Below are 12,540 nucleotides of genomic sequence, written 5' to 3' on the forward strand. Positions count from 1 at the left end.
CACCTTTCAGAGCGCGATACCATAGTCTTTCGAGACTGAAGGTTGCCAATACAAAGTTGAAATTGTGCTAATGGGTATAGAAGCTAAGGCATAATTTTTTCTGGTGGTTATTAGCTTTACCTTAACTGCATTCCATATATGTTCAATGCACATGCGCAGTGTAATAATTCTGAGCTAAGCAAGAGCTCAGCCAATTGATCCCTGTGTGAGTAGCAGAAAGACTGGCCATCGCCTATGTTCCCTCTCTACCCCTCTAATAATACAGCAGCTATTTATATCTGACTGAAAGCTCAGAGAACTTACATGGAGTTCCCAGAGGCTACCCAAGCCAGACCGATAAGGCCCACATTTGCTTAACACTGTTACGATTTCAAATATCCCCAGAACACACACTGGGTCAAGTTAGAGAAATCAATGCTATATTTTCTCAAACATTGTCTACCTGGAATAATGGGACCAAAGAACATTTAAACAGGCTTGAAATGATCATGGGGACTAAGAGGCTAGACATGCTCTGACGACACTGAGCTGTCCCCTTATAAAGCATTCTAAGGACCATTATAAAAATTCCTATCTTCTTATACAAAAGAGATTCTAAAAGTTTTTTAATGACAAGATGCAGGAGTCCAAACTATTATTTGTGCCACAAAACCTAAACGAAGCCCTTGTAAGGACTTGCTTACAATTTTTGTGCCTTACTTCCTTACATTATTTGTGCCACAAAACCTAAAGGAAGCCTCCAAGAAACAAAATGCATTTTAAAAAAATATTAGCATAATGTCAGGAATTACTTTTAAAAGTTGAATGAAATACTGCAGTTTTATACAACCTGACTTAAAGAGAAAACAAGAATGACAAAATGCATTTTTAAGGTATCTACCAAGACCCAAACCCATATATTCAATCATACAAAACTACGACCAGCTCTAGCTGAGTGATATTTCAAGGTCAGGAAGAAGTTTTATGCTCTTCTAGTCATATATCTTGCCATGAATCATATTGGAAGATGGAAGAAAGCCAGGTGTACATCAAAGTCCCCAGGCTGAAGTATCTGCTATCTTTTGCCAAAATTACTACAAAGACACAGAGCCCACGTCTGTTGGCTCTGAACAACGGAAACAATATTTCACTTGATGAGTTATTAGGAAATGCTGTTGCTATTTAAAGAGAGAACAGTTGGAAAGAAACATAAGAGAAAGAGTGCGAACTGGTGGCCAGGCCGATCAGCTGTTATAAAGATTCCATTTATCCTCATATCCTATTTGTTATCCCTTTGGATCAATTACCTTCCCTACAAATTAGTCTCACTATCATAGTGTCACTTTCAAAGATAAAAGAAAAGAAAAAACTTCCAAGAGTTAATGATCTTAATATACTAACAGTTAAGGAGATTAATTCAGATTAAGTATCCTAAGTATTTAGTATCCAGCTGATCCAGAGGTAATGCAAGTGCCTTGTATAGTTTAATCAAGAGTTAACTGGGAAATGTTACACTCCAAATTTTAATGTATGTGAAGAATGCACACATCTTTTTCCTCCCCCATCAAAGGAAGGAGATATTATCTGGTTTGACATCTCAGTCCTGAATGCTAAATTAATAATTGTTGCACATGTAGATCCAGTATTTTACAACAATCCCATTTTACAAGGAAGAATGTAGAGCAGAATAAAGAGCCAGTAACCTGAAGCTAGCATTATTGCTAGTCTGAATCCTACTAACAGCTGCAACAGTACTGCAGGGAGATGTGTGTCCAAGATTCAGCATCCATGGAGGAGATCTGTTCTCAGTCAAAAAGGCCACACACAGTTCTTTAGACATATCCTCCAGCAGGGATGTGATATTCTCTTGGACTGTCTCTTGGACTGGAGTCATAGCAAAAGCAGGATCCTTAGGGCTGAGGGAATTTCTGAGGAGCAGCTGGTTACTAAGGATGTGGGCAAGGAAGCCCCAGGCAGAGAAAAGGATGGAGGTATCACCGACCCTTCTTCTCCTTGTCATCCATGGAAATCTATACAAGAGGGTTGTCTTGATAGCTGCTTCCCAAGATAGCACAGAGAGAGAATCTCCTCCATCCTCAGGCCACTTTTTCTGATGTGTAGAAGTGTTTGGACCCTGGGCCAACATTTCATTCCAGTCAGGATCAGAAGGAAACAGGCTAACCTGTTTCCAGTCTCACAATCTGCAACTTAGGGCACAATCCTAACCCACTTTCCAGCACTGACATAAGGGCAATGCAACTCCAAGGTAAGGGAACAAACATTCCCTTACTTTGAGGAGGCCTCTGTGAGTGCCACCCAACTGCAGGATGCAGCACATGTCCCACTGGCACAGCTATGCCAGTGCTGGAAAGTTGTTTAGTATTTGGGCCTTAGAAAGCTACTTAGCTTGTCAGCAGCAATTACTGCATTGTGGGCCAAACAAGAAAACACTGTTTTATTATTCTTCTGTTCTTCAAGTCCTTCCTTCCATAGCCACATAGTTCTAGATTTGAACTGCAACTACACTTGGGTTGAACAATATTTTTGATTTGAGAAAAGGACTTGTTATAGAAGAGGTGCTGTTCTTTCACCTCTGGAGAATATATTTCTAGTAGATGCAAAATAACAAGATTTCATGATAATTTTACAGGGACAAGGTCTGACAGTCGTTTTGGTATACTGGAAGGGTAGAGAGTAAATCGGGATGGGGTGATCCTCTTAAAACTTTGAAGGAAATTTGAAGGAAATTGCCAGATGAAAAATGCAAAAGCACAGCCTCCAAATAACTGTCAGACCTTTAAAATAGTCAAAGAATCGTATTATTTTGCCTCTGCTTACCAAAATAAATAAAGTGATAGACATCCTGTATACAACTTTATGTCGATTTAGGTTATCAATAATGCTGTAGCTAAAGAATATGGTGACACAAAGGCAATTCTTCTGTATTGTTTCCAGACTTGCTTGCTAAACATAGTTTCTTCTCAGCTGTTTGAGTAAAGCTATTGGGAAGAAATGGAAAATTACTAGCATGCAGAATAGGGTTTAGCTAAACATCAAAGAACACATAAGTTGTACTTACACCAGCACAGCACATAAATACAATGATGAAAGATTCAAGGACTCCAGCTGTTCCCACAATCCATGTCAATCGCAGGAACAGGATGACTCCTAAAATGTTCTGTAGACAGGGCAAGTATACACCAATGAAAGTGCCCATACGTGGAGCCTAAGAAATCAGACAAAATATAAAGGTCTATTAAGATAACCTCTTCTAATCAGAGTCGCTGATTCATTAACAGCAACCTAAACAGAAACTGACCTACCTATTTTTAAAGCATTCGGAATGATGAGAGTTTTTAAAATATGGGCTGTGACCAACAATAGTGGATATTGGTGGTTCTTCCTCTGTTGTCACCACTGTTAGAGAAATAACACTGAAGCACCCATGAGTGAGGGCTCAATCCTATCCAATTTTCCAGGACCTGTGCAGTTGTGCCAGTGGGCTGTGTGCTGCATCCTTTGGCAGGGAGGCAGCCTCAGAGGCCTCCTCTGTAGACACTGCGGCTACACTGGTGCTAGAAAGTTGGATAGGATTGGGCCCTGAATCATTCTCTTTTCATTTCCTGCAGCTATAGGTACTATATACAGGGGACTATTTTAAGGCTTACTGAACAGTGACTAAAACTTTATAGCAACTCTAGAAGCATCAGTGGCATATTAGGGATGCTATTAGCCACCCAGCCACAGCAAGCCGTAAGTGCTCTGATTGCAAAAGGCAGCGCCTGCTCCTTCCCTCTCTGCTGCTATTTTTTTACCCTTTTATTTAAATAGTTTTGGATTACTAAGGCAACAATCTCTTCTAGGCCAGTTAGAGTTTTTCTAGACCAGCCCTTCCAGCCCTGATAATTATATCACTCTCTTCCATTTTCCATAATATGCATTCTGATTTTTAAGACCATCCATCTTGGGAGTAAACTTGCTTCCTATATTACTGAAAACTAGCAACTTTTTATATTTTTCCAAATGAACAACAGGGTGTAACAAACTGCTAAAAAAAAAAATAATCCTCTCCATGACAGAAGAAATGCTTCTCAATTTCACAGTGAAAATGATGAATTGAAAAATGCGTATCAGCATTTGTACCTTGATTTCTTTACGCTTTCTATCATCGTCTTCTTCATGTTCCACCACTCCCTGAGTAACATTGGTATAGTTGGCTAGTTTATTAAGAAGAGATGATACCATGGGATTGCTATCCATTTCTTCCTGTTGATATTTTGAAAAACTTGTTAAATACCAGGAGCCAAAGCATATTGTAGACTAAAGACATAGAAATATATATTTAAAGCAAAATTTGCTGCAAAATCCCAGTTAAATGAAATACGAATTCTTTGGATTTTGATTTTTAAAACAGAACTTAAATTGCATTTCCAATAGTTTGAATTTGTTATAGAATGTTGCAATAGAAACAGGCCTTTCAAAATGTTGAAAAACACTCAGGCTGCAATTCTATCCACACTTACCTGGGAGTAAGGTCTACTGACTATAATGGAACTGACGTCTGAGTAGACATGCATAGAATTGCACCCTTAGGGCCCAATCCTACTCTATGTGCGCCGGTTCATTGCTGGCACGCTGTTGCATAGGTCCTAGCGCCAATGCTAGCCCAGCGCTGGCCAGTGGAGTGCCGGGGTTCCGCTGCTCAGTGGTTGTGCAGACCACCAAGCAGCGGAGAGGTCGGTGGGGTTATGGGCGAAGATGCAGAGGGGGTGTTTTGGGACAGGGGGAGGCAAAGGGAGGACGGGGAGAAAGTGGGGTAGAGGCGTGCCAGGAGGAGAGAGCGGGGCAGCAGGGAGGGGGGACTCAGAGTATCCATGTTCGGCTGGTCGCCCGACACAGAAGCTCTGAATTCTACACTGACCTTTGGGTCATCATACAATCGTAGCCCCTTTATGGGGCTACTCGGTTTACCTGAGGGAAGGGGACAAAAGTTCCCTTCTCCAGAGGAAGTCATTTTTGGCGCCAATGCAGCCCAGCACGCCAGGCAGCTCAGGATTGGGCTGTTAGTCTCTTAAGCAACCCGTGTGTCTGCTAAACAAGTGAGAAAGTTGAACTATGTAAGTATCACATGTCTTATACAAGGATCCATAAATGCAATCTGGCAACTCCCTCATCCACCTAGGTCAGGGGTGCCCAAACCCCGGCCCTAGGGCCACATGTGGTCCTCGAGGCCTCTCAATGCGGCCCTCAGGGAGTCCCCAGTCTCCAATGAGCCTCTGGCCCTCTGGAGATTTGTTGGAGCCCGCACTGGCCCAATGCAACCGCTCTCAGTGTGAGGGCCACTGTTTGACCTATCGCGTGAGCTGTGGGATGAGGGCTTTCTCCACTGCTTGCTGTTTCACATCTGTGATGCAGCAGTGGCAGCAAAGGCCAGCCTTGCTTTGTGCAAGGCCTTTTATAAGCCTTGAGCTATTGCAAGACCTTCATTCATTCATATAAGTTCATCTTTAATATATTCATTTATGTAAACTTATGTAAATTTATTCAAATAATTCTTTTTTTCCCTGGCCCTCGACCCAGTGTCAGAGAGATGATGTGGCCCTCCTGCCAAAAACTTTGGACACCCCTGACCTAGGTAAACGTCCCCTCCCGCAATAGGAGTTGGTTGGATATTCTGACTTGTTCACAAACTGTAACTGGAACAAAGCAGGAGTTGCTGGGTTCTTGCACAGCAGCAAACTCCTGTTCATTTTAAAGCAACAAATTCCCTCTATCATGTATAAAGGTGGGAGTGGAGCACATGGGCCTATGCAAGTAATACAGGCAAGCCCAATCCCAACAAGAGTCTTGCACTGCAATGTAGCAGCACCAGTGCAGCTTCTGCTGCATCCAGCATGGGACTAGAGGCTGTTGGAGGACTCCTTGGGGTAAGGGAACTTTTGTCCCAGGTATGATCCATCCCCTCCCCACCCTCCTCACTCCTGTTCCACCCTCCCCTGCCCCCAATGGCCAGTGGAGCGCCTACTTGCTCCAGCAGATGCTGGCCTCCAACTGATGCGCAGGTCTTTCTGCTGGTTCCATGGTCCTCTGCACTACTGCAAAGAGCCTTAAAGCAAGTTTGTGACAGAGTTTGTGCCTGTTCCCCTGGCAGAGGTCAGCACAGGATTGGGCCGTAAATCATGGTTTAGCACTGCATCTGAATTTAGTTCCCGTTCTTTGAGTTTTAAGTGGCTTTTTAAAAAAGAATATGATGCGATACCAAGAACACAATGTATGGGTCCCATACATTGTGTTCTTGGTATCGCATATTTTATAAAATAGATTTTAAAAAAAAACCTTGCTCATGCTTGTCTTTCATTGTGTGTATTCTATGTCTTCCATTGCCTCTATTTCGTGGAAATTGTTTTATGCCAATAAAGGTGTCAATCAATCAGATTTCAAGCAAACTTTTGTAACAGTACATCAATATTATGCTTCTACTACATATTTACAAAGAAAGAAACTATTAAAATTACCTCAAAAAGAGCCATATTTTTTCCTTCATAGAGGTTTCCTCTCTCCGTTCCATCATTATTGATAAATGGACTACTTTCCCTTGGAATTCCATCACCTACATCAAACAGACCCACAATTATAAGCAGAAATATAATCCAATCTGTTAACAGTGCTTACAATACAAAAATAAATAAAATTCTACTCTCCCAAATGATAGACAGGTTTATATTAGTTTTAGCTCTATGATTCTTCTAAATAACTTGATGTTTATGGAATTTGCAGTGTTCTGATAGTTTTTATTTAAAAAACTGAGAGATAATAAAAGGACATATGAACCGGTAAACAACATTCCCACTTGATTGCTTTTCCTTGAAGAAGATATTGTTGGCAACCTTCAGTCTCGAAAGACTATGGTATGGTGGTATGGACTCTCAATGGTGGTTCTGGAACAGTGTCTAGTGTGGCTGAAAAGGTCAATTCGGGAGTGACAATCCCTTCCACACTGGGAGCAAGTGCAGTCTGTCCCTGGTCTGTCTCCCTGGCTATGGGCCTTCTTTCTATGCCTCTTTGCCTCAGTCTGTTGGCCAAGTGTCTCTTCAAACTGGGAAAGGCCATGCTGCACAGCCTGCCTCCAAGCGGGCCGCCCAGAGGCCAGGTTTTCCCACTTGTTGAGGTCCATCCCTAAGGCCTTCAGATCCCTCTTGCAGATGTCCTTGTATCGCAGCTGTGGTCTACCTGTAGGGTGCTTTCCTTGCACGAGTTCTCCATAGAGGAGATCCTTTGGGATCCGGCCATCATCCATTCTCACAACATGACCGAGCCAACAATGCCACTACAACTTACATGAAAGGGAAAGGCTTGAGTGGGAGCTGAAGAACTGAACTCAAAATTCAGCTTTCCCACGGAAAGTTAAACCCACCACCACAGTTTTGGTTCCCACATTCATGAGTACACTATTCCACACTCCACTGCACAGAAATATGTGGTTACTTCACATAATGTTGTTGGATATATCCTAAGCAGTGCACGGTGCTCATGCTCCTTATCTTCCAAGTTCTCTTCTCGCTAGGGAAGCTCCCCAAGATACCCCAAAAGTTGCCCCTGGGAGGTGGGGCATGCGTGTGTGGGATGAAAGAAAAAAAAACTGCTGCTGGAAAGGGAAATTATCTGAGAATCTGATAGAGGGCAGCTTCTAACAGAGCTGTGCAAAAGAGTAATAATAAAGTCAGACAAGCCATCATGAGTGACCAGTGGGATCCATCGGAACACCCCACTTTGTAAAACGGGCAGCCTAATCCTAACTTGTGCTTGGACAGCCAGGTTGAATGGCATGTGCTGTATCCAGTGCAAGGTAGGTGCCGGCTGGAGGGCAACTTGGGTTAAAGAGATATTACTTACCCAGAGTAATGTCCCAGGCACCGCTATGGGGCTACTTGGATCTGCAACAGTGAAACTGCTGGCACAAATCCAAGTAGCCCATGTAAGGCTGCAAGGCCAGGGACAAGAATTTGGCCTGTGCTGCCGCAGCCAATCCTACCCTCCCTAGATCCAATTCACCTCCTGGACTGCCCTCCCATATCCCAGAATGCTCCCTCCCCACCTCTGTTAAGCACTCCTACCACCCTCTCCTGGCCCTGGCACCTGCATACCCAGGTTGGTGCAAACTCACCCTCTCGGCAGCTGGATCTGCTGTAAGGAAGCCAGCACACATCATTGTGCCAGCCTAGCTGACTCCTGGCTATCTGCCAACGTGCTTCAGGGCACATTTGCAACACTCAGGAGCCGGTACAGGCCTGCACTGGCTTGAGTCCCAATCAGGATTGTGCTCCTGAGTCTATTATACTCTCCTTTATTTCATACTTTCCTGTCCAGCTGCAACAGGAAAGCTCTTCAAGGCATGATATGGTTCTTAGGGGTCATTTGCAATGCCCATTGGGCTCACAGATGACCACCAAAGGAGGGTTCTCAGAGGCAGTATAATACAAACCATAAACAAGAATTAGGTCTCTTGGTGCCATTTCATCAGCATCTAAGTAGCAATTTTACTCAAAGTGTTTCACAGAGCAGATCAACACTGACAAGCCAGAACATTTTTGCTGAAGGTTGCCAGCTGGAAACGTTGCAGACCAGACTTGAACACTTATTAGAAAGTGGTCTACTTGTAGAAAGACTCAAAGACAGACAATGATCACTAACTACAGCTGTTAAACCTTTATTGGCATGCCTCTGAAACAAGAAACTTCTAACATGTGTAGAATTATGTACTGCAATTTCCACTTTTTAAGTGTAAAAGAACTCTTTTCCTGCTTGACTTTCCCAAACAAGTTAAAGATACATGACCATTCTTACAATACCATGGCCAATGCTATTTTTAAACACATAATTACTATCAACTTTCACAACAGTACAAGTTGGCCTGATGCTCGTGGTTCCAATAGTACAAGCAATAAGACCTCTATGTTGCATTCTGCATGAAAAATACAAGTATTTTTCAAAAGCGAGGGGGTGCGTAATGACAACAAGCTTGGCTAAGCATCTCTATGTTTACAAAAAAAATCAAGGGGTAAGGAATTCCCAAGTAGAGATTCATTTCTAAAATGAGAGGCGTAAGTAGTCAAATCTTCATAAAAAACACTCAGTGCTGCTCCCCACTGCCTTTCTTAATAAAACACCCCATGGAACACTCTGTATTTTAAATAAGAAATAAAATCTAGTTACATGAATTGGGAATAATCCATACCTATAATTTCTGTGATCCGTAATGATACAGTTGTAATTTGATTGTCATAAACATAACCTGCTTTCTGGGGTTGTTGCAACCATTACTGTGATAAGACTTTACAGCCTGGCAGGTGATAGCAAAGCATCCGAAACAGAAAACAAGAAGGGTTGAAGCTTAGACCAAAAGCCTTCCAGCAGCTCTCAATTTCTGGAAGAACTGAATGATGACATCATAAGCCTGTCAACCAATGGAAAGTGTTTCCAAGTCTTCCCTGTTGCAGTCCAAACTTTAAAGTGTGTTTTCTCAAAAAGCAAAAAAACCCAATGTATGGGGGGACATACCGTATTTTTCACTCCATAAGACGCACTTTTTCCGCCCCAAAAAGTGGGGGGAAAAGTGTGTGCGTCTTATGGAGCGAATACTGCAAAAAACAAACAAAAAAAACTCTGCCCGGCCCTGGCCCCACCCCCTGCCCGCTCGCTCTGCTCTGCTCCCCCGGGCAGTCAGAGGCTGAGCTGGCTGGGGGGCTCCTGCGTTCCCTCAGCGGCCGTGCAGACTGTGGCAGCGCTGGAGGGAGCCCAAGCCAGCGTTTCTACTCAGAAGTAAGTCTCAGAATCAGTGGGGCTCACTCCCAGGAAAGCGTGGGTGGGGTGGCAGTCTCACTGCCCAATCCTGTGCATGCCTACTCTGAAGTAAGTCCCATTAGAGTCAGGGGGGCTTACTCCCAGGAAAGCCTCTCTCCCCCCCCACCCCAAGCCTGGAGCATCACATCCTCTCTCCCCCCAAGCCTCGAGCATCACAGCTTCTCTCTTCTGCCCCCCAAACCTGCAGCATCACAGCCTCTCTCTCCCCCCACCCCAAGCCTGGTGCATCACAACCTCTCTGCAACACGAACACTTTCCCCCCTCTCTCACACACACAGGATGCCCCCTTCTCTTACACACACAGATGCTCTGCCCCCCACACACACACACATACTCACACAGCAGGGGAGGGGCGCTTTCACTCACCTCATCCAGCATCTGAATGTAAGCCCCCCCCCATCACAAAGAAAAAACTGTCTCCTTGGTCAGAATGCCAGTGTTTGCTTATTGCACAAGCCCCAGGTAAATCACCATAAATCCAGAGGTTTGTTGTGTCTTGAGAATTCAAGTTGTGGTTGGACTTTCCACTTGTTCATTTGTATTGGAATCACGGAAGAACTGGCGAGGAGGTAGATGTGGTGCCAGCAGTGGCCCTTTTAAGGGTAAAGCCTGGGCATTTAGCAGAGTGTGCTGCACAGCTGCAGCCACTGGAAGGCAATAGGGCCCTCAGGGATATAAGGAGTACCTGAGGCAGAAAGGGTTTGTGGGTTTTGAAGGAGTGCAGGTTGGAGGTAGGAGAGGAGACTGACTGGATTTATTGAATTTGGAATCTGACTGGACTTGGATACCCTGATGGATTTGACTGACCTACCTGGAACCTGACCTTGGACTGTAATTTGGCTTATTGGCTCTGGACTCTGATTTGGCAACTCTGATTGATGGGACTGATTTACTTGGCATCTGTGGACTAGAACTGGACTCACTTTTGCTTGCTGCACTGGTGAGTTGCACAAGGGGGACTGATCAGCCTTAAGCGGGCAGGAGGCCCAGTGGATTGGAATTTGGCAGAACATCATTGTAGCAGAAAGATAATGTGATCCCCTATTTGTGTGCACCTGCTTTTGTGAGCTTCATAAATTCTGACTCTCGCGATGATGAGTTCTTGGGGTTTCCAGAAAACTAGAGTACTCAAACCTTTAAGTCTCTCCATTTGTTAATGACAGTGATAATGGTTCTTAATGCCACTGTTGACTGCTGTTCACTTTACATGGTTCAAATGTTATTCTGTTATAGTTTATTAAATATTTTATTACACTATTTGGTTCAGAATATTTTTTCCTGTTTTCCTCCTCTAAAAACTAGGTGCGTCTTATGGTCAGGTGCGTCTTATGGAGCGAAAAATACGGTACTTTTTTTTACCTCAAGCTATTGTGTATATCTGATGTAATGATGTAACTGACAATGAATCTGAAAGTTAAGAAAAGTCTCCCCTGCGACATCACCACCAAAAAGGCTGTAGGTTTTTTGACCAACCTCAACACTGTAGAAAGCCACACAAGAGTACATTAGGGTAGGACTTGACAGATTTGATTTGAATATAGGAGCCAGTCCAAAAATGTAGGTGCCAGGTGAATGTTTTGGCTTTTGAGGTTTTCTCATTTAATAATGCATGAAAAAAAATCTCATATGCAACCAGTGAGTGGCATAAATTAAATTTTACATATAAACGAGCATAGAGAACTCACTGACATTTATATCATACAAAATAACATTCTGATGTGAAATGACAAGCGTGCTATACACTTGCACTTACTGTTTGCATTTTGTCTCCCAGCTGTTCCTGCATGCTTCATTTTTTACAATATTCACTAATAAAAATTAACACCCCAACACATAGGTTAATATTCCCACAAGATTATAAAATGTTGTTCATTGCAGGTCTACTGTCTATGCCCTTATATCAATTTTTAAAAATCAACCCAAAAGCCAACTATCATGCTTCTTGCCTCACGCTACGTGCAAATGATAAGTCCACCAACCACAAACACAATTGCAAATGTGACTAAACAAAGAATCTAGCACTTGGATTCACTGCCAGAGATGAGCATTTGAGTGTCACAATAGCCTCTGTTAAAGGTTTTACTAACACAATAACTTCAAAAGAAGCTAATTATAGAAAATATTAGGCACTATGATAAATTTCTAGGCCCCACGGTAACCTGGTACCTGGGATTTGTCAAGTCTTGCATTGTGGAAGTTACCAAGGTAGAGATTACAGAGACAAGGTTTCAATTATCAAGGAGGGGGCACAGGGTGAAGGTGGAAAATGGTATTCTGATTACTAAAATAGACACTAGCAACAAAGGAGTCCAGGAGTATTCCAAACTAGTATCCTCAAAGTGAAACGCTACCCCCTGGAAATACTGATCCAGATTTACACATTATGAAATTATCAGTTCAGAGACCTAAGAGCTTGGATGTGTTCACATGGCAAGTTTTCTTGCTGACATTCCAGATCTGCAAGACCTCACATCACATTATAGTTTTCTAAACTTGAATGGAGTATTTTGCAATGTAAGAACTACAGTTTGATGGCCCTGAAAAATAGCTCTCTTCATTGCTCACCCATGCCCTAAGGTTTATTGTTTTGTCTGAATAAATTTTCAGTAGTACTTACTCATGTGACAAAATTACAGTGACCAAGGCAAGCATAATAATTTGTGCACTCTAGTTCACCAATATATTGTTTTAAATGTATAA

The 12,540-nt window shown here is 42.9% G+C and overlaps 1 protein-coding gene across 5 annotated transcripts in view; it reads right to left on the minus strand.

Moving 5' to 3' along the window:
* Window positions 1–12,540, minus strand: part of SLC12A7 (solute carrier family 12 member 7) — a 134,395-nt gene that overhangs the window by 70,327 nt on the left and 51,528 nt on the right. For all 5 annotated transcript variants that reach the window (XM_066624035.1, XM_066624032.1, XM_066624036.1 and 2 more), the window contains exons 2-4: window positions 6,495–6,589; window positions 4,123–4,245; window positions 3,059–3,205 (exon numbers count right to left, since the gene is read on the minus strand). In XM_066624035.1, the coding sequence (XP_066480132.1) occupies window positions 3,059–3,205; window positions 4,123–4,245; window positions 6,495–6,589 (365 nt within the window). The remainder of the gene's footprint in view (window positions 1–3,058; window positions 3,206–4,122; window positions 4,246–6,494; window positions 6,590–12,540) is intronic.

The sequence above is a fragment of the Tiliqua scincoides genome, chromosome 4 (genome assembly GCF_035046505.1).
Source record: "Tiliqua scincoides isolate rTilSci1 chromosome 4, rTilSci1.hap2, whole genome shotgun sequence".
Classification (NCBI taxonomy): Eukaryota; Metazoa; Chordata; class Lepidosauria; order Squamata; family Scincidae; genus Tiliqua; species Tiliqua scincoides.